The sequence below is a fragment of the Astatotilapia calliptera genome, chromosome 18 (assembly GCF_964374335.1).
Source record: "Astatotilapia calliptera chromosome 18, fAstCal68.1, whole genome shotgun sequence".
Taxonomy (NCBI): Eukaryota; Metazoa; Chordata; class Actinopteri; order Cichliformes; family Cichlidae; genus Astatotilapia; species Astatotilapia calliptera.
The window spans coordinates 995,013-1,017,192 of NC_137439.1; the positions used below are offsets into that span (position 1 = coordinate 995,013).

At 42.0% G+C, this 22,180-nt stretch overlaps 2 protein-coding genes across 5 annotated transcripts; both read right to left on the minus strand.

Moving 5' to 3' along the window:
- Positions 1-1,488: 1,488 nt before the first annotated feature.
- LOC113010301 (uncharacterized) lies at positions 1,489-10,945 on the minus strand. 3 transcript variants are annotated; one of them, XM_080292410.1, is made up of 3 exons: positions 10,067-10,945; positions 3,960-4,268; positions 1,489-2,462 (listed from the first exon to the last, which is right to left on the minus strand). In XM_080292410.1, the coding sequence occupies exons 1-3, from the start codon at positions 10,236-10,238 to the stop codon at positions 2,278-2,280; spliced, it is 666 nt and encodes a 221-aa protein (XP_080148536.1). In that variant the 5' UTR covers positions 10,239-10,945; the 3' UTR covers positions 1,489-2,277. The 3 variants fall into 3 exon arrangements, with proteins under 3 accessions (XP_080148536.1, XP_026005112.2, XP_080148535.1); XM_026149327.2 differs by lacking the exon at positions 1,489-2,462 and having other exon boundaries at positions 2,863-4,268; XM_080292409.1 differs by lacking the exons at positions 1,489-2,462; positions 10,067-10,945 and adding an exon at positions 6,431-6,738 and having other exon boundaries at positions 2,863-4,268.
- Positions 10,946-12,948: 2,003 nt separating this feature from the next.
- Positions 12,949-20,935, minus strand: LOC113010305 (uncharacterized). 2 transcript variants are annotated; one of them, XM_026149332.2, is made up of 3 exons: positions 20,692-20,925; positions 15,196-15,374; positions 14,989-15,124 (listed from the first exon to the last, which is right to left on the minus strand). In XM_026149332.2, exons 1-3 carry the CDS (start codon positions 20,861-20,863, stop codon positions 15,110-15,112), a joined length of 366 nt encoding a protein of 121 aa, XP_026005117.2. In that variant the 5' UTR covers positions 20,864-20,925; the 3' UTR covers positions 14,989-15,109. The 2 variants fall into 2 exon arrangements, with proteins under 2 accessions (XP_026005116.2, XP_026005117.2); XM_026149331.2 differs by having other exon boundaries at positions 12,949-15,374; positions 20,692-20,935.
- Between the last annotated feature and the right edge of the window lie 1,245 nt (positions 20,936-22,180).

Genomic DNA, 22,180 nt, shown 5'->3' on the forward strand with positions numbered 1-22,180 from the left:
CAACTACTCTGACCATAGCAGCCCTAACCCTGGCAGACACAGCTCTCTACTACTGTGCTCTACAAACACAGTGATACAAAGTGTAGAAGAGGCTGTACAAAAACCTGAACACAGATATCTGACTACTCTTCAAAGAGGAGGGAAGTGGTATTCAAAGCACAGCTTCATATCAGATGGATTCTGCTAATTCCTGTTTTATCAGAGTCACTGTGGTTACAGCTGCTAATGAAACACTGTGGGAGGATTCACATGAGCAGCAAATCCACATCAACCACAAACCAACTGCAGGAACGTTCAAATGTGATGTTTGACGTTTAGAGTTTTATTGTCATATGCAGATAAACAGTGTAGCCACATTTACCTATAAGGAAATTCTTTGGCTCATGCTCGTCAGCTTTACATGAACATATAGAAGTGTGCAATGGAGAAAATAACAATTACAATAATAATGATTAGAAGAAGAATAACAAAATACTAAAATATTAAATATTTAGAGAATTTAAGACAATTTTTGGTATTTAGAGTTTGCACCGAAATCGCTGCAATGAGCATTTAAATGTGTAATGTTGTGTCCAGAATGTCAGCAGTTCAAAAGCCTGATGGCTTGTGGGTAGAAACTGTGTCTGCTAGTGCGGGTCTGGATGCTCCTGAACCGCCTGTCGGACGGCAGGAGTGTGAAAAGTCTGTGGCTGGGATCAGAGAGGATCCGCTGCGTCTTCCTCATGCAGCGCCGTTTGTACAGATCCTGCATTGCTGGTGATGCACTGTGCTGATCTCACCACCCTCTGCAGAGCTTTGGGGTCAGGAGTGTTACAGCTGCCGTACCAGGTGGTGGTGCAAACAGTCAGAATACTTTCAATGGTGCTTCTGTAGAAGTTTGTAAGTATTCTGGGGTTCATGCTGAATCTTCTCAGGCGCCGCAGAGAGAAGAGCTGCTGTCTTGCTGCTTTTGTGATCACATCAACATGGTGTGACCAGCTCAGATCCTCATGCCTTCACTGTTTTTGCAATAGTCTGCTAGCAGTTAGGGAGAGAGCTGAGACTCTGCAAAGATTAAGTGGAAGCAGACAAACAAATCCACTGCAATGAATTGTATGTGTTGTACATATTGTAAATAAAATGATGCTCATTAACAGCATGGACTGTGTGCTGTGCTGAGAGTTGTAACACACAATGAGTCGAGGAACCATTCAGACTGTTTCACTAACTTGGGAGTAGCGAGAAAGACAATAACCAAGAAATTCATGAACAAATGTTCAAAAGGAAACAGGAATCAGTGACTCATCCTTGATTTTAATGCTTTTCAATCTACAGCGCACCGCCATTAGTAACAAAGCTTCCACTGTGGCTGACCTAAAACATTTAAACCCTACAGAGCTGGACAATAAAATCACATTGCTCCATCTTTTCAAAAAGTTTCTCAGTAATATTAAACCCGATTCTTTGATCCCCATGATAGAACAGAGAAGACCCGACTCAGAGTGGTCAAAACATTTATAATTCTTTATTCAATCATCTTCCCTGCACAGCCCAAAGCCAGCTGCAGAATCTCTAACATTAGAAGCTCAAGATGAGTCTCATATGCATGTTATTTTAGTACTTCAGACGTCACACACAGTTTCAACACAAACAACTCCTACTTAGTTCCTTTGTGTCTTACTTCCTGTGCAGCTTGCAATAACTTCCCTTTTCTGAGGTCTGTTGCCAGGGCAACCTGTCACCCTTCATCTGAACTTAGATTCACTCGGTCTGCTCCTCATATACTGCAAAAACATGCAGTTTCCTGTCAGCCTGTGACCTAGTCAAGTCTGGGCCTCTCATAAAACAATCTAATCAGCAAATGAGCATTAAGAATATATATTTATTTCTTAACAGTAACAATGAAAAAAGATGATCTGATTTTATGTTTGGCTCAGGATGCAAATGGAAATCCAGCTGAGTGGACTCCAGCAGCACATTTAAAAACATTCCTGTCATAAAAGTGAAAATGAGAAAGTTACAGGAGTCTAATGTGGCCTCGAGAAGAGAGAAACACGCTGAAGGGTTGGAAATGGCTCCGATTCTGCAAGTAGAATAGGCAGGAAGACAAAGTCTGCAGCCCATCAGACCTGTTCCGGTAACAAAGTCAGAAACCCCAACCCCTGCAGCTCCTGCCTTTGCCTTTTTAGTCCTTATGAAATCTCAGCGACAGGCCAGAAGTTCTGACTTTATAAGTCATATTTGTTTCAGTGTGCACATTTGTAAATTCAATATACAGCTGGAGAGGTCAGACTGATCTCACAGTGTAACAAACTGGAAGACCAGCCAAAGGTTGTTTGACTCTGAACCTTTATAACGTTGTACATGTTTTTTCAGCCTCGCCTTCCAGACACCGTTTTCTCTAGAAAGACTCCGACTTCTGACCTCAGGGGCAGACGATGAATGAAGATCAACACAGCCAGGCTCCCTTTGTGTAAACTGACCTAACAAAAAGTAAAATCAGGCAGAGAAAACAGTTTTACGACAGTCGACGTGAACTTTTTATTTAAGCCGGGCTTTCTGCTTCCGACTCTGAGCCTGCTCACTTCTTCCAAAGTGTGAGTATAACCTACTCCATCAGACATGAACAGATGACGATAAAGTGATTTTAAAAATCTATAAAGAACATAGAAATGTAAGTTAAACAGAACACAACGTAAAGATATGATAAAAGGTTAACGCAGCAGAAAACTAGTGCATTGAGCAGTAAAATAAACATTTTAATGTGATAATTATTTTCTCTTTGAGTGTGCGCTCAGCTCTCATTAGAGCTCTGAACTGGACCCATGAAACATTAAAGCTTACAGTCCCAAAGCCTGACAAAAGATTTGCTTCAGTCTGTAGCAAAGTGAAATTCATTTTATTGTTTTTGTAATAGCTACAATTCAATCTGTGTAAAAGAGACTTAGCAGCAGATTAGAATCAAGTACAACAACATACTTTACATTTGCTGCATTATTAAATTACACATACGGGGGTCACATTCTGGCCACTTTTAAACTGAACCTCCGAACATTACCCGCTTTCGACCAGTTTATTTATATGTTCAGTGTAAGTTACCATGGTGATTTAGCCAGGTAAAAACTGGCCAGGTAAAGACTTTAGAGACACAAACATGTGGTTTCAGCTCAAAGCAGCTCACTAAGCCAATAATCTTGGTTGAGGAAACACTTCTCTCTGTGAGTTTTCATGTTTTACAGCATGTGTGTTTTTGTGTTCCTGTCATGTTGGGGTCAAATCTGACAGATTTACAACTTAAAGCACTCATAAATATTGTGTTTTACATACAATTGCCTTATGCTAATTTAAGAGCTGTGAAAACAGACCGGTCAATTCTGACTGGGAACACTAAAGGAAAGGGGGCGGGACTCTGGAGGATTAAAGCTACTTCTGAATATTTTTCCATGTTTTATGAGATGGTTTCAAACCTGCATGAACTCTCATGTGCTTGAATAAAGAACTACTATATCCAAACACTTTCCCACATGTTTTACAATGATATGGTTTCTCACCTGTGTGACTTCTTGAGTGTTTTAGTAGATCCCTATTATATGCAAACATTTTCCCACATGTTGGACAAGAACAACACTTTTCACCTGTGTGAGTCATTATGTGCTCTGTTAAGTGAGAGCTACGTTTGAACATCTTCCCACATATTGTACAAGAAAATGGCTTACCACCTGTGTGGGTTCTTATGTGCTTTGACAAAGAATTATTACATCTGAACATTTTCCCACACATCTTACAAGCAAACGGCCTCTCACCTGTGTGCATCCTGTAATGGATTTTAATTTGATAATTAAACTCAAAGGTTTTTCCACAAACATCACATTTTAGAGACTTTTTACATTTAGCAGAGTTACACCGACTCCCTGATGCAGTGGGGCTTTCTTTATTTTTGTGATTTTTATTTCTTTTTCTACTTGATCTTGAATTCTTGCCTCCTTCCTGATCCTGACTCTCAGCTCCAGCAGAGCTGGGAGAGGGGAGCTGCTCCCCGTCTCCTCCTGGTTCACTGTGGTCTCTTTCCTCAGCAGCAGTCACCATGAAGGTGTCCGTCTCCTCCTTTAGTCCCAGCTGCTCTCCCTCCTGACTGCTGCACAGTTCCTCCTCTTCCTCTTTAATCTGTGGAGGTTCTGGTTCCTCCTGCTCCACACTGGAGCTCCTCTCCTGGTTCCAGAGCTGCTGCTCAGGGAGAACCTCCTCCTCCTCCTCCTCACAGACAGGCTGCTGTGGGACGTCTGGAGGAACTGAAGGAGACAAAAAAAGAAAAGTAATGTGACAACAGAAAAACATATCTGAGCAAATATACCGTCAAAATAAGGCTCTACAGTGAGAACATGTTCCTCAGAAAGTTGCCACCTCTCGTCAGTGCTGACAATCACTCACGTCTGCTTTTGAAACCACTGGAGAAATGGATGCTGTTCGCACAATCCTCACAGTTAAAGAAAATTCAGCTACAAGGAGAAAGACCACAAATGAAGGCTGCAACAGAGAATACACATCCTACTGTAGAGTTAAGCTCACCATTAGACCAATAAGACCAATAAGGGTCAAGTGAGGTTAGGTAATACATTTACTGTAGTGAGCTGCTAAATCAAACCAAGAACTGACACACAGGCACTCAGATGTTGCGTGTACAGAGTTGAGAGACAGAGGGAGGGGCGGGAAGCTTGCAGAGTATTAAGAGGCTGTGATTTGGAAATAACTGACTGTAAAGCGCTATACAAATGCATTTTGTTCCTCCAGGAGACGATCATCCTGAACAAATGATTACAGCAAACAGTCATAGTTGGATTATAAAGTAAAAGGAGGACAGATTCTGATGTTTGTGACCTGTTAATACAGACTTTTGCTGATTTCAATTTTCTTTCTAAAAACTATCACTGATAACATATACAAGGAGAAATCTCTGTGAAGGTTCTCAGTCATTCAGGTCATCGTAGTCAAAGGAGCTTGCAAAGAAAAGCGTCTGGACTTCTTTAAGTTGCTTGAAGACGTTTCACCTCTCATCCGAGAAGCTTCTTCAGTTCTAAGGTCAAATGGTGGAGAGTCCCAGATACAAACCTAGTGGGAGTTTCCCCCCACAGAGGGACAAAAGGACCCCCTGATGATCCTCTAATCACCTGAGCCAAGGTGTGAAACTGGGTGTGGGTCCCAATCAGCCAGAGTTTCGGGTGAGCTCATTGTGAAACCTGGCCCCACCTTATCATGTGATTTCCTGAGGTCAGATGGCCCAGGATGTGAGTGGGCGTTAAGGAGTCTGGGAAGGATCTCAAAACTGGATTATAGATGGCAGACAGTTGGTGTCGTAAGCCCCGCCCTCTGTTCAAAGATGGTCGCTCACAGTGGACATAGATGCTTCTTTCACTCCTCTTTCAAACCATCTGTCCTCTCTGTCCAAAATGTGAACGTTGGCATCTTCGAAAGAGTGACCTTTGACTAGGGCTGGGCGATATATCGAGTTTTTAAAAATATCGATATATTTTCATACGAGATATAAGATGTGACAATATCGTTTATATCGATATAGTCTATGTTACGTTATAATTATACTTGTGGAGCCGCAGGTTTGCCTCTCTTTCGTCCACTTTTGTCTCTACGCAACGTTACTCGGCCTCGCCTCTCCTTCACTGAACACAACTCCCCCTCCCCCATAGCTTCACCTGCAGGCAATAACAAGATGAAAGCGGAAAATCTCCGTTAGCGAGTTACCGTGCGTGGGGCTGGACGGCGTCAACGTGTTAGCGAGCTAACCGCGCTAACGACATGCAGCCAGGAGGAGCTGCACGGCCTAAAATCCTTTCATTTTCTCAAAAATCGACAGTGCGCCTTATGTATGAATTCTGGTTGTGCTTACTGACCGCGAACCGATTTTATGTGGTACACAGCGCTCAGCAATCTGTCAAAAAATGTTTTAATATGACTTTGCTAAGCTACGGCGCTGCACCGCTTGATGGATTGTCGGAGGATTACGGCTACCGAGGAGGAGCCTCGCGGAGTGATACGTACTGTGTTTTTATAAGGACCACAAATGGCACCTGTTCAGAGACGTGGTGCAGCTGTGAAATCTGTCTCTTTGTTATTACGCTCAGCGTCTATTAGTTTACATTTTGACTGCACAATTGTGAGCTTTTTGTTATGCACAAAAACAACATTGTTTTCTTTTATTTATGGAGCATTATTATTTATTAAATGCTGATAATTTATTTTTGAGTAATTTCTTCATGTACATCTACGCTGTATGTAAATAAAAGTGCCCGTGTGACATCTGGGACACAGTGTGACTAAGAACTCTCTTTTTGTTCTTAACTTATGGCTTAAAAAATAAATATCGAGATATATATCTTATATCGCCATCCAGCTAAAAAATATCGAGATATGAGTTTTGGGTCATATCGCCCAGCCCTACCTTTGACCTTTAGATGCAGATGGACTGCTGAGTCTTGTCCTGTGGAGGTGGCTCTTCTGTGTTGTGCCATGCGCTTGTGAAGTGGCTGTTTGGTCTCTCCAATGTAGAGGTCTGGGCATTCCTTGCTGCACTGTACAGCATACACCACATTGTTAAGACAATGGGGTGTATTGTCAAAAACTGGTTCACCCAAAAGACAAAACTCCTAAACACAGACTTAACAATGTGGTGTATGCTGTACAGTGCAGCGAGGAATGCCCAGAAATTGAACTTGCAAATTTGAATGTCACACAGCTGCAGACCACAAGATAAACTAGATCTACGCTCATGGGTGGGACGATTGACTGACTGGACAAGATTAACAGAGTCAATAAGATTCAGGAAGTCTCTACCCAGAGGTTTTTGGTAGCAGCAAACATGAATATTAAAATTCCCAAGGATTAAAACGCTGTCAAATCTTGGTAAGATCCCCGATAAAAATACAAAGTCTTGAATAAAATCTTCGTTAAACTTCGGTGTACGATAAGCAAGTGCACACAGCACAGGCGAATGCAGATCCAACAGAAATAATTGTTGTTCAAAGCTGCCATAAATGAGCGGTGAGCTGTCGTCATTTAAAAGTTTTTTAAAAACAGTTGCATAAAACCTCCGCCACGACCACTTTCCCGCAGGGAGTTGAAAAACTGGCAGCTAGAGGGAATGAGTTCAGAGGAAGCGCTTAACTCACCTGTCATGGTCCTGTCACATCACATCAACACCGTGGTGAAAAAGGCCCGACAGCGTCTCTACCACCTCAGACGCTTGAGAGACTTCCAACTGCCCTCCAAGGTGCTCAGGAACTTTTACTCCTGCACCATAGAGAGCATCCTGACGGGAAACATCTTAACCTGGTTCGGGAACAGCACCATGCAGGACAGACGAGCTCTACAGAGGGTTGTGCGGTCAGCTGAGCGCACCATCCGCTCCGAGCTCCCTGACCTGCACTCAATCTACAGCAGGCGGTGCTGGACCAAGGCCAGGAAGATCGTGAAGGACCTCAGCCATCCCAACAACAGACTGTTCTCTCTGTTCTCTCGGCACAAGAGACCCTGTGCCGAGGGTCTCTTGACCCTCTGTGCCGAGGGTCAAGAAAGTGATTCCGCTCCCTGAAGACCAACACAGAGAGACTGAGGAGGAGCTTCTTCCCGCAGGCGATACGGTCTCTCGGTCACACCACCACACAGTACTGACCCACACATGTGGTTCTTACACACACACTGGACATTCTGGACATTTGTTTACACTAGTGGCCACTGCACAACTACACTGCCTGGTCATCTAATCAAATCACTCACTTAGTCACAGGTCACTTAAATAAATCACTTTTAAGCATATTTAGGGGCGACCGTGGCTCAGGGGGTTGGGAAGCGTATCTATAACCGGAAGGTCGCCAGTTTGCTCCCCAGCTCTTTCTGTCCTGGTCGTTGTGTCCTTGGGCAAGACACTTCACCTACCGCCTATTGGTGTTGGCCAGAGGGGCCGATGGCGCGATATGGCAGCCTCGCCTCTGTCAGTCTGCCCCAGGGCAGCTGTGGCTACACCTGCAGCTGCCTCCACCAGTGTGTGGATGCGAGAGTGAATGAATAGTGGCATTGTAAAGCGCTTTGGGTGCCTTGAAAAGCGCTGTATAAATCCAATCCATTATTATTATTATATTTGCACTACACAAGACACTTAAATATGTGGATTGCACAACGCTGGACATTACATTTCTTTCATTACTTGTACTGCTGCTCTTATTGTTCTATTTTATTTTATTCTTTCCTAGTTAAATTTACCCTTCATTTTAATTTTCAGATTTATTTCCTATCCTATTCAGTCTTTTAATTTAGGTCACGAGCAGATGTCTAAGCATTTCACTGCATATCGTACTGTGTATGTGACAAATAAAATTTGAATTTATTTATAGAAATACAAACAAACTACAGGTACTTCCATTATTTTACAGCATGTGTATAATGTCAGTTAAAATAACAGGACATACCGAGGCTGCCGGCTCCGAGCTCTGGCTAGCTTTAGCTTTAGCCACTTTGCCTTTGTTAGATTCTTTAAAATGTCCATATTTTGCTGATTAATGGAGATTTAAGCATCAGATCAAGTTTGTTGCTACCAGTTTCCTTTAGGTCCTCCCGTGGTTTACTTTGGCGATGGTTGTGTCTTCACTCACAGTGAAGACCTTCCATGGTACCAGCATGAAATTATCTGAAATGTCTTGGTATGTTGAAGAAATAAAAGTTCCTTTGACTGGAACTAAAGGGCAAAACCCAACTCCCGAAAAACAACCTCCTTCACCAGAGTTACACAATGCAGTTAGGTGAGTCCAGTTTCCCTGCCAACCCTGGAAACGCCTCATCAAGCCCAAAGGGGGAGGACACACACACACACACACACACACACACACACACACACACACACACACACACACACACACACACACACACACACACACAAACAAGCAACTCTCATAGTGTGAGCTAATAATTGTCAGGTGGTGTAATCAAATAAAATATTAATTAAAATCCCAAAATAATCATTTTTTTGTACTCTCTACAATACTTTATGCATTTATATTTGTATTTTTCTGTGTTTACATACTACATTGAAGAATAAAAACAGAAATATTTACCGTTAGAACACAATTATTACAATTTCCAAAAAACAATCAAACAGAAAATAATGTGATCTGCACTGCAGACAATCAAAGGGACGTTATTTATTTTAATTCGGCTGAACCACCTGACAGTTTTGTGGTGCTGAATAGAAAAATGGGGACGAAATAGTAAACTGAAGAAAATTCTAAAGATGTTAAAAGAGAAACAGCCTGCAGATAAATCACCAAACACATTTTATTATTGCAGCTCATATTATGTTTCCAACACTTTCCAATTAAACACTGTTTTACTTCATCATCATCATCATCATCATCATCTCTAGCTTTCTCAATCATTGGTCGTTATTATCATCATTATGATTATTATTACAACAACTACTAATTATTAATCTCTGGCTCTCTTCCACAGCTGTCTTTGTCCTGTTTTCCTCCCCTCACTCCCACATGGCCGCCCCTCCCTGAGCCTGGTTCTGCTGGAGGTCTCTTCCTGTTAAAAGGTTGGTTTTCCGTCCCACTGTCACCAAAGCGCTTGCTCAAATTGCGTCATATGATTGCTGGGGTTTCCTTGTATTACTGCAGGACCCATACTTTACAATATAAAGTGGCTTGAGGCGGCTATTTTGAGTTGGTGCTATATAAATCAGGTTGAATAAAATGCTTAAATCCGGCCTGATTTCAAACAGGAAGAGAGGGACTGAGCGGGGAGGAAACGGCCCTGGACCGAGTCCAACCCTGACTCTTCCGGGGGCTTTTCGGCACATGGGCCCCCCTCTGAACCAGACTCACAAATCTTCTAATCCTAACTTTGTTTCACTAAATAATCAGGAGAGAAATCCAGGCTGATTTCAGCGCCTGCTGTTTGAATGCAGCGCAGCGCAGTCCTGTCCTCTGTTTGCTCTTTGTTAGCTCACATCTCCAAAAAGTCCTCACAATCAGAAACGTCCCGCAGAGCTGTGATCAGGATCCTCCCTCAGAGGGACACTCACCTGTCCTGTGCAGCTTGATTTGGGGTTTCCAGGTGATATCCAGCAGTCTGCGCTGACGGTCGATCTCTTCCTCGTACTGGACGATCGTTTTTTCAAACTCCAAGAATATTTGTTCAGCAGCAGCAGTTAGTCGCTCGTTGATGAACTCTCTCAGATACTGAACTGAAGGCATCGTTGCTGCCGCAGCTCACACACTCAGCTCACACACTCAGCTCACACACAACAACAACACAACAGTCCCTGTGCTCAGGCACATACACGTGGAAAGCTAACGGTATTAGCGCCTTTCCTTTGTTTTCTTCCGCCTGGTGTCACGTGGTGAGCTTCCGGCAGAGCACACGTGTTGCCTTTAGTTCCTATGTGTACATTTTTAAACTCACCGTTGCAGTAAATGAACAGATTCTAAGCAGCAAGGCTACAGTGCGAAGAGAAAACAGATCCATCAAAAACAAATTATCCTTTTGCCATAAGCATTGTTGCATTGTGTGAAACTAAAACCGGTGAGCATTAGTTTGGTGATGAGAGAGCTCAGAGGAGAACAATCAGACAGGTTGGAGCTGACAGAAAGAACAGCTGTGAACATCAGTCTTATCCAGGGACTCTTCAACATGTGCATTGAAGGAGAGGTAGATCAAACTACCAACGGATAGATTTCACTTTATAGACTTCCTGCTGCAAGATCTCCAAGCAAAGCAGAGCAGCAGAAAGACGTGCTGAGTGTGAAGCTGTCAGCAGGGGGAATAACACAGGGCTGTGAATGAGTCCTGTCACTGTGATCAGGCTCCTCCTTCTAATCCACCAACTTAGTGTTGATGAAGACTAAACAGAGAGATCACAGCTTCTTTATACTTGCTGTAGCTCACAGTTACTCTACACTGCAGATATGACGCCTCTGTTCATCTCAGTGCTGCTGGCTGCTATGTGCCTCGGTATGAACACAACTCTGTTTCTTTGATATCAACATTGACGTGATTCTTTAACAGCACACTGATACTGTTTGTTGGTGTTTTACAGAATGCAGAGCACAAAAAGACAACGTGCTGCAAGCAAAAGGAGAAGAGACTGCTGCTGCAGGAGGCACAGTGACACTTCACTGTCTCTATAACAGCAGTACAACAACTAATTATCTCTTCTGGTACAAACAGGATGGAAACAACAGCCCCAAATTCATCCTGAGTCGCTTTAAAGTTGGTGAGGGGGAAAACGAGGCTGGAGACAGATTTTCATCCACACTGGATTCCAGCATCAGATCAGTTCCTCTGAAGATCCAGAAGCTTCAGCTGTCTGACTCTGCTGTGTACTACTGTGCTCTGCAGCCCACAGTGACAGGAAACAGCAAAACTCTGTACAAAAACCTTTGGAGCAAAGACAACAGAATACTCCACAGCATCCACTAGAGGGAGCCACACACTGTTAAACTTCTCTCCAGTCAGAATTACAGTCTTTACTTGTTTGATCACATTGATGGAAAGCGTTAAGGCCTATTATTTTCTCTCTTCTTTCTACATTTTTCATTTCAGTGTCTGATCGATGCACTCCTCCACTTTTCATCAGGACCAAATTCTGTGGGTCCTTCCAATATTTGCCAGTGAAATATAGTACAGTGGTCCCTCGGAACATGGGGAACAGAGCCTTCAGTTGCTCTCTTCCTCAAGCCATAAGAAATAAAAACTCTCTTCCTGTGTTTAAGTCACAGCTCAAAACACATCTGTTCAAACTGGTTTATTCACTTTAGTGCTGATTTTATCTGCTGTCAAGTTCTGTTTTGCAATTTTAACTTATTTTATGTATTTTATGACTATTGCTCCCTTTATTAATTTTGTTCTTTTGTAAGGTGACCTTGGGTTTTTGAAAGGCGCCCACAAATAAAATGTACTATTATTATTATTATTACTTCTCTACCGTGGTGATGGGATTTCCGGCTCTTTTTAGAGAGCCGGCTCTTTCAGCTCCCAACCGGCTCTTCAGGTTGTTTTGTTGCTTTAAATAATTTATTATTAACAACAATATAAAATTATGCACTAAAGGAATTACTAATGTAAAAAAAGTGGTTTTATTTAGAGACAGAGCAGGTACAAACTCCAAAACACATTTCTAGCGTTAACTGAACTTCCAAAACAGAGCTACCTAGATCACTTAAATTACACAATTGAAAGCATGAAAGCATGTGTGTATAGTTATATTCAAATAATTAAAGAAAAAATGTTCATTTACCTGTTACTACCACACACCAAATCCGGTCATTGGTACTTTCTGGCTTGTGTAGCCACTACGTAACAAAAGCTCAACACTGTGCCTAGCATCCTGGAGCACGTCTGTTGTGTTTTGTACGTGTTTTGGAGCTTGTATGTGCTTTGTCTCTAAAAAAAAAAAAAAAACATGGCTCGCGTCATTCACGTCAAAGATCCGGCTCTAAGAGCTGTTTCGTTCGCAACCGACACATCACTACTCTACGAGACTGAAACTGTGAGAAGAACATTGGACTAGTTTCCCTTTGACTGTACAAATGTAGTTGTACTTTTTTAGTTGTTATTTAACTCATGAGTATCTTACACAATGCCAGTCTTACATTCCTGTTGCATCTCATAGTATTAGACCCTTACCTGGCACTTCTATTTTAACTCTGTTATTTGTTGTTTATTGTATACTGCACATTTTTTACTCATTCTCATCCTGCTGCTGTAACACAGTTTTGCCTGTGAGATCAAAAAAGTCAAACTTAAAATCACACATGCAAACGTGTGAGTGTGAATATTCTGTCTCTGTTAGACCTGTGATAGACGGCCAACCTGCTCCCTTACTCAGTGATCACCACAGTGGTTAGGTTGGCCGTCATGTTTGAGTTTTGGGTGGATAAAAAACAAAGAATGAAAACAAACAGCTGTTGTGCATTTTTGGTTTATAACATAATTGTAAAATTCTAACTTTAATTCAACAACACAGTAGATTTCCAGGTGTATCAAAAAACTGAAAAGACAAAACAACAACAAATAAAAACATTAAAAATTGATCACATCGCAGTCTGACAGCTGAAGACATCAGGCTGATCTGACTGTTCAGGACAATAATGCAGAGGCTTCCTGCGCCGTAACAGTGGGTGTACAACAAGTTTCTGTAAAAAACGGTCGTGGTGGTGAGAAAAATGACCGTTACAGCAGGTATACTACTGCGTTAAGGTGGTTTAACTCTGAACCTTTAGAAACTCTCTACTTAGACACTGTTTTCTCTAAAAAGACTTCTAACCTGAGGGGTAGATTATGAATGGTAAATGGCCTATATTTATATAGCACTTTTACTAGTCCCTAAGGACCCCAAAGCGCTTTACATATCCAGTCATCCACCCATTCACACACACATTCACACACTGGTGATGGCAGCTACATTGTAGCCACAGCCACCCTGGGACACACTGACAGAGGCGAAGATGATATTTAAGGGAACAACTGCACATTAGAGACCTGAAACTTACAGCAGCAAAAACTAAGAAAAGATTTGCTTTAGCTTGTGGCAAATCTAAATTAATTGTATTACTTTCTTGTGTTGTGTGTTCTAATTGCTACAATTTAATCAGTGTTAAAGAGATTTAGCAGCAGATTTGAATGAGGTATAACAGCACAGTCACTTTTAAAGTGAAACTCTGAACACATTACCTGCTCCTGACCAGGTTATTAGTGTAAGTTACCACAGCGAATTAGATAAAAACAGCTACTTTTGTGACACAAACCTCTGACTTTTAGCTCAACACAGCTGAGCAATTAACCTTGTGTCAAAATACACCTCTCAGTGTGAGTTCTCATATGGCGCCACAACTGTGTTCTGGTTTTGAACCTTTTTTCACATCTTTGACAACAAAGCCACTGGGTTCAACAGCACCAACACGGAGCAGAAGACGCCTATTTAGCTATGCTATAAAACTATTCCTGCACCCGATGGCAACACAACAAATCTCTTCTATCACTTATAGAAGGTCCACAAAAAAGAATACTCAAGAATCCAGAAAATCCAAGCTAAACCAAGTTGTGGAACGACGGGAGCAAGTTGGGAAAATAAAAACTATACCAGCGGAAGATACAGCAGTCTTTCACACAAGGCCCTCATGAGAAAACGTCCCAGCGCCATAAACAAATCACAGGAGCCGTCTCACATTACATTTGTAAAGGCATGGCCCCGGTTTATGTAGTTGAGAAGGACAGCTTTCTGCTGCTTTGTGAGTTTCTTTTTGTTTCCGTACAATATTCTGCTCCTGCTGTGCAATATTTCAGCTATATGTGCAATCTCCATCCCTTAATGACCATAGCCCTTCCACCCTTATTTATTATTTACAATGTTTTATTATGACGTCTACATCATGTTTATAGTGTACATAGTGTTCTTATATTGTCTGTTCTTCTTCTTCCTTGTATATTGTTTTCTTTATTTTCACACTATGTGGTATTGCTTCAAAATTTCAGTGTGCAAGCAACTGTACATTGACAATAAGAGTTCTAAGTCCTGAGTTCCTCACCTGTGTGAGTTCTTATGTGCTCCGTTAAATGACAGTTACGTTTGAACGTCTTCCCACATGTTTTACAATTATATGGCTTCACACCTGTGTGCATTCTCATATGCGTCAATAAAGAACTACTATATCCAAACACTTTGCCACATGTTGCACAATGATATGGTTTCTCCCCAGTGTGTGATCTTGTGTGTTTCAGTAAATCACTGTTATATGAAAACCTTTTCCCACAAGTTGTGCAACAAAATGGCTTAACACCTGAGTGAGTTTTTGTGTGCTTCAACAAAGAACTAGCAGATATAAACGTTTTCCCACACATTTTACAAGAGAACGGCCTCTCACCTGTGTGGACTCGATAATGCCTTCTCATTATATAATCATACTTAAAGGCTTTTCCACAAACATCACAGTTTGAGGACTTTTTACGTTTATCAGAGTTACATTGACTTCCTGAGGTAGGTGGATATTCTGCATTGTTGTGACTTTTGTTTCCATTTCCAGCTGATCCTGAATCAAACTTCTTCCTTATTTCCTGATATTGGCTCTCACCTACAGCAGAGCTGTGAGAGAGAAGCTGGTTACTCTTTTGTTCTGGTTCACTGTGGTCACTTTCCTCATAATCAGCAGTCACCATGAAGGTATCAGTCTCCTCCTTCAGTATAACCTGTCTTCTCTCCTGATTGCTGCAAAGTTGCTCCTGTTCCTCGTTAATATGAGGAAGCTCTGATTCCTTCTGGTTGAGACTCTCCCAGTTACAGAGCTGCTGGTCAGTGAGAAGCTCCTCCTTACAGACATGCTGCTGTGGGACGTCTGGAGAGACAAAAGGAGACAAGACAAAGAAATTATACAAGAAAAACACATGGGAGGAAATATACTGTGAAAACCAGCAAAAGTGCAGCAGTAAGGATAGACACACATTAAACTACGAGCTGATGTTGAAGATAGTTTGTTGCTTTATAAGAAAGCCCTCCGCAAAACCAGAACATCTTACTATTCATCACTGATTGCAGAAAATAAGAACAACCCCAGGTTTCTCTTCAGCTTTGTAGCCAGGCTGACAAACAGTCAGAGCTCTGTTGAGCCAACCATCCCTTTAACGTTAACTAGTAATGACTTCATGAACTTCTTCACACATAAAATTTAAACCATTAGAGAAAAAATTACTCAACCATCCCACAGATGTAATATTATCTACAGCTACTTTCAGTACCATTGATATTCATTTAGACTCTTTTTCTCTAATTGATCTTTCCGAGTTAACTTCAATAATTACTTCCTCCAAACCATCAACATGTCTTTTAGACCCCATTCCTACAAAACTGCTCAAAGAAGTCCTGCCATTAATTAATGGTTCGATCTCTAATAATCAGCTATGTACCAATTTAATTTTATTTATATAGCGCCAAATCACAACAAAAGTCACCTCAAGGCGCTTCATAGATACAGAGAAAAACCCAACAATCATATGACCCCATATGAGCAAGCACTTTGGCAACAGTGGGAAGGAAAAACTCCCTTTTAACAGGAAGAAACCTCTGGCAGAACCAGGCTCAGGGAGGGGCGTGCCATCTGCTGCGACCGGTTGGGGTGAGAGAAGGAAGACAGGATAAAGACATGCTGTGGAAGAGAGACAGAGGTTAATAACAGATATGATTCAGTGCAGAGAGGTCTGTTAACACATAGTGAGTGAGAAAGATGACTGGAAAGGAAAAACTCAATGCATCATGGGAATCCCCCGGCAGCCTACGTCTATTGCAGCATAACTAAGGGAGGATTCAGGGTCACCTGGTCCAGCCCTAACTATATGCTTTAGAAAAAAGGAAAGTTTGAAGCCTAATCTTGAAAGTAGAGATAGTGTCTGTCTCCTGAATCCAAACTGGAAGCTGGTTCCACAGAAGAGGGGCCTGAAAACTGAAGGCTCTGCCTCCCATTCTACTTTTAAATACTCTAGGAACAACAAGTAGGCCTGCAGAGCGAGAGCGAAGTGCTCTAATAGGGTGATATGGTACTACAAGGTCATTAAGATAAGATGGGGCCTGATTATTTAAGACCTTGTATGTGAGGAGCAGGATTTTGAATTCTGGATTTAACAGGAAGCCAAAACAGGAGAAATCTGCTCTCTCTTTCTAGTCCCTGTCAGGACTCTTGCTGCAGCATTTTGGATCAGCTGAAGGCTTTTCAGGGAGTTTTTAGGACATCCTGATAATAATGAATTACAGTCGTCCAGCCTGGAAGTAATAAATGCATGAACTAGTTTTTCAGCGTCACTCTGAGACAGGATATTTCTAACTTTAGAGATGTTGCACAAATGGAAGAAAGCAGTCTTACATATTTGTTTAATATGTGCGTTGAAGGACATGTCCTGGTCAAAAATGACTCCAAGGTTCCTCACAGCGTTACTGGAGGCCAAGGTAATGCCATCCAGAGTAAGAATCTGCTTAGATACCATATTTCTAAGCTTTTCAGGGCCGAGTACAATAACCTCAGTTTGATCTGAATTAAGAAGCAGAAAGTTAGCGGCCATCCAGGTCTTTATGTCTTTAAGACATTCCTGCAGTTTAACTCATTGGTGTGTGTTATCTGGCTTCATGGACAGATAGAGCTGGGTGTCATCAGCATAGCAGTGAAAATGTATGCTATGTCTTCTAATGATGCTGCCTAAGGGAAGCATGTATAATGTAAACAGAATTGGTCCTAGCACTGAACCCTGTGGAACTCCATAATTAACCTCAGTGTGTGAAGAGGACTCTCCATTTACATGTACAAACTGGAGTCTATTAGATAGATATGATACAAACCACTGCAGTGCAGTACCTGTAATACCTACAGCATGTTCTAATCGCTCTAATAGGATATTATGGTCGACAGTATCGAATGCTGCACTGAGGTCTAAGGGACAAGCACAGAGATGAGTCCACTGTCAGAGGCCATAAGAAGATCATTTGTAACCTTCACTAAAGCTGTTTCTGTGCTGTGATGAGCTCTGAAACCTGACTGAAACTCTTCAAATAAACCTCTGCAGATGATCTGTTAGCTGTTTGACAACTACTCTTTCAAGGATGTTTGATATGAAAGGAAGGTTGGAGATTGGCCTATAATTAGCTAAGACTGCTGGGTCTAGAGATACTTTTTGAGTAAAGGTTTAACTACAGCCAGCTTGAAGGCCTGTGGTACATAGCCGATCATTAGAGATAGGTTGATCATATTTAACATCGAAAAATTAATTAATGGCAGGACTTCTTTGAGCAGTTTTGTAGGAATGGATCTAAAAGACACGTTGATGGTTTGGAGGAAGTAATTATTGAAGTTAACTCAGAAAGATCAATTAGAGAAAAAGAGTCTAACTTAACATCAATGGTACTAAGAGTAGCTGTAGATAATATTACATCTGTGGGATGATTACTGGTAATTTTTTCTCTAATGATAAAAATTTTATTTGTGAAGAAGTTCATGAAGTCATTACTAGTTAACGTTAAAGGGATGGTTGGCTCAACAGAGCTCTGACTTTTTGTCAGCCTGGCTACAGAGCTGAAGAGAAACCTGGGGTTGTTCTTATTTTCTTCAATCAGTGATGAATAGTAAGATGTTCTGGCTTTGCAGACGGCTTTCTTATAAAGCAGCAAACTATTTCTCCAGGCTAAATGATGATCCTCTAAATTTGTGACACGCCATTTCCTCTCCAGATTATGAGTCATCTGCTTTAGGGTACGTGTTTGAGAATTATACCACGGAGTCAGGTACTTCTGATTAGAGACCTTAGTTTTCACAGGAGCTACAGTATCCAGAGTTGTACGTAGTGAGGAGGTGAAATTATTACCAAGATAATCGACCTCTGTTGGGGTAGCGTTCAGATAGCTGCTCCGCTCTGTGTTGGTACAGGGCACAGGCCTTCAAGCTGGCTGTAGTTAAACCTTTACTCAAAAAGCATCTCTAGACCCAGCAGTCTTAGCTAATTATAGGCCAATCTCCAACCTTCCTTTCGTTTCAAAGATCCTTGAAAGAGTAGTTGTCAAACAGCTAACAGATCATCTGCAGAGGAATGGCCAAACCCCCGCAGCTGCCAACCCAATGTGGGAGTGAAAAGAGGAGGTAAGTGATGGAAGTGACGGACAAGGTAAGCGACTCATGTTGTAACTGACATCAGACGCCGGAGATTTTGGCAGAAAATTAAAGCAAATGGTAGTTTAGATTTGAATAAATTCATTTAAGCTTCAGTATTACCAAATGCACCTATCAATTGTCTTATAACTAACAATACTTGTCCAAATCATCTCCAACACCCTGGAGAACAACGGGGAGAGTTTAGAGGCTCTCCAAAATTACATTGATCAGTGCTTCCAGGATCTCGTTATGAAGAAGGCTCAAAGTGCATCTTCCCCGGCCAAATCTGAGACGCCGTTGTCGAAAAGATGTCGAGAATCCCTGGAGTACAGCCAGCAGCAGGTGGAAACGCTCGCTGCTGAAAATGCCACGCTAAGGGAGTCGGTGAAATGTCTCACAGACAATGTTACTCAGCTAAATAGAGAAAATAAAAAAATAAAAGAGACAGTTATTGATCTACAAGCTTGTGGCATGCGTAATAATCTTGTATGTTCTGGTATTCCAGAAGCCGCTGGAGTAGACGTGGAGACTACGGTAAAAAGCTTCATCAAAACCCACCTGAAGCTGCCGGAGGACACTGTGAAGAACATCGTCTTCAATCGGGTACATCGCATCGGCCCCATTCGGGATACGGCCGGGAGACCACGTCCTATTGTGGCCAAATTCGGCCACTTCAAACAAAAGCAACATGTGAAAAGCCGCGGCAGGGAATTAAAAGGAACGGACTTCAGCGTGAACGACCAGTTCCCCAAAGAGATCTTGGAACGACGCAGGGTCCTCTTCCCAATCCGACGCGGCTTCATCCAGAAGGGCTCCCGCGCTGTCATCGCTGTGGACCGGCTGTACGTGGACGGACAGCTCCACCGAGACCCCAACATCACTCCGTGGCTGTATTAACCTCACACCAGATAAGAATCAGCTACACCATTTCCCTATCCACTCACACTAACTTGCATTAACATCTGTTTAACTTACCAGCATCAAATCGCATCTTAAAGTGTGATTTCATAGCAGAATTAACACCGTCACTCTCCGTCAGTGATTTAATGGTTTAGTGTTTCCGGTTTTTTTTCTTCTCGTCCCCCACCCTCCTTTTCCCCCTCTTGTTTTTATGCTGCTAACCCTTGTCCTTGATTTCTTTCTTTTTTACTTTCTTTCACTGCTTCGATCACCTGCTTCCAGACTCATCCACAAACAACATCCTTTATTTCGATTGTCATCAATTTAGGTGGGGGAACTTGCACAATCGGTGGCTGACTAAATACTTTTTTGCCCCACTGTATGTATGTATGTATGTATGTATATATATATATATATATATATATATATATATATATATATATATATATGAAGAGAAAACAAATTAAAATGATTTATTATTCCAGATCAATATTATGTTTCCGACATTTGTCCACACTAGATTTTGCTCGACTAGACATTTACAAAATTGTACTTCATCCTCATCATCCTCATCTCTCTCATCATTAATATTCTCATATTAGAAAACTGAAGCAGCAAGAACCAAATGAAGTGTTGCTGCCACGTGAAAGACTTCAACTGGATCCTTTTTTTTTTATTTATGATGTTTGCAACTTTCACAAGTTTCACAGGACACATGAAGCTGTTTAAAATGATTCCGCCTAAACAAACTCATTCAGTGATGAATTCAGGTTGAATAAAATGCTCAAATCCGGCCTGATTTCAAAGCTTTACAAGAATTATTCAATAGAAAGGAAAAGCGGGACAGAGCGGGGAGGAAACGACCCAGGGTGGACACGACACTTCCGGGAGCTTTTCGGCACATCGGTCCCTCTCTGAACCAGACTCACAAATCTCCTGATCCTAACTTTGTTTCACTAAATAATTAAGAGAGAAATCCAGGCTGATTTCAGCGCCTGCTGTTTGCATGGAGCGCAGCGCAGTCCTGTCCTCTGTTTGCTCTTTGTTAGCTCACATCAAAAAGTCCTCACAATCAGAAACGTCCCGCAGAGCTGTGATCAGGATCCTCCCTCAGAGGGACACTCACCTGTCCTGTGCAGCTTGATTTGGGGTTTCCAGGTGATATCCAGCAGTCTGCGCTGACGGTCGATCTCTTCCTCGTACTGGACGATCGTTTTTTCAAACTCCAAGAATATTTGTTCAGCAGCAGCAGTTAGTCGCTCGTTGATGAACTCTCTCAGATACTGAACTGAAGGCATCGTTGCTGCCGCAGCTCACACACAACAACAACACAACAGTCTCTGTGCTCAGGCACACACACGTGGGACGGTAATGACGCCTTTGTTTGTTTACTTCCGCCTGTGTCACATGGTGAGCTTCCGGCAGTAGACAATAGCTACCTTTTGTTCCTGGTTAAAGTCAAATTTTGTGGCAGTCCAAATCCAATTTATTTTTAAAGCACATTTAAAAAACAGAAAGTTTGCCCAAAGTGCTTCACAAAGATAAAAGATAAACACTCACATAAAATAAAACAAAGAGAATAAAAAGATTACATCAGCTCACACCGGTCCAAACACTATTGAAAGAAAAGATGTGTTTCAAAAGAGACCAAAGGAGCTTGCAAAGAAAAGCGTCTGGACTTCTTTAAGTTGCTTGAAGACGTTTCACCTCTCATCCGAGAAGCTTCTTCAGTTCTAAGGTCAAATGGTGGAGAGTCCCAGATATAAACCTAGTGGGAGTAACCCCCCACAGAGGGACAAAAGGACCCCCTGATGATCCTCTAATCGCCTGAGCCAAGGTGGGAAACTGGGTGTGGGTCCCAATCAGCCAGAGTTTCGGGTGAGCTCATTGTGAAACCTGGCCCCACCTTATCATGCGAATTCCTGAGGTCAGATGGCCCAGGATGTGAGTGGGCGTTAAGGCGTCTGGGAAGGGATCTCAAAACTGGATTATAGATGGCAGAGAGTTGGTGTCGTAAACCCCGCCTCTGTTCAAAGATGGTTGCTCACAGTGGACATAGATGCTTCTTTCACTCCTCTTTCAAACCATCTGTCCTCTCTGTCCAAAATGTGAACATTGGCATCCTTGATCCTGTTTCAAAAGAGAATTAAAAGCTGGAAGCAAAGATGGCCGTCTGATATTTGAAGGCAACGTTTTCCAGGTTTGGGAGCCTCAACTGAAAAAGCTCGTTCTCCTCCAAGTTCCAGTCTAGTTTTTGGGGACAACCAAAAGCAGCCGGACGGCTGATCTAAGGGAATATGAGGCTGAAGTATATTATTAGTCCTTTATTTTTCCAGTTAAAAATCTCACTGAGATTAAAATTCTCGTTTCCAAGAGAGACCTGGCAAAGGTATCAGAAAGGTATGTAGGAGCAAGACCATTTAGGCATTTACGAGCCAACGTTAGGACTTTGAAATTAATTCTGAGATAAACAGGAAGCCAGTGAAGAGAGGACAGGTGAGATATGTTGATGCCTGTGTGTACCAGTTAAGAGACGACACAGAACTGATTTGTTCATTATATTTAAAATCCGAGTCCACAATGACTCCCAGATTTGTGACATGCTGTTCGATGTA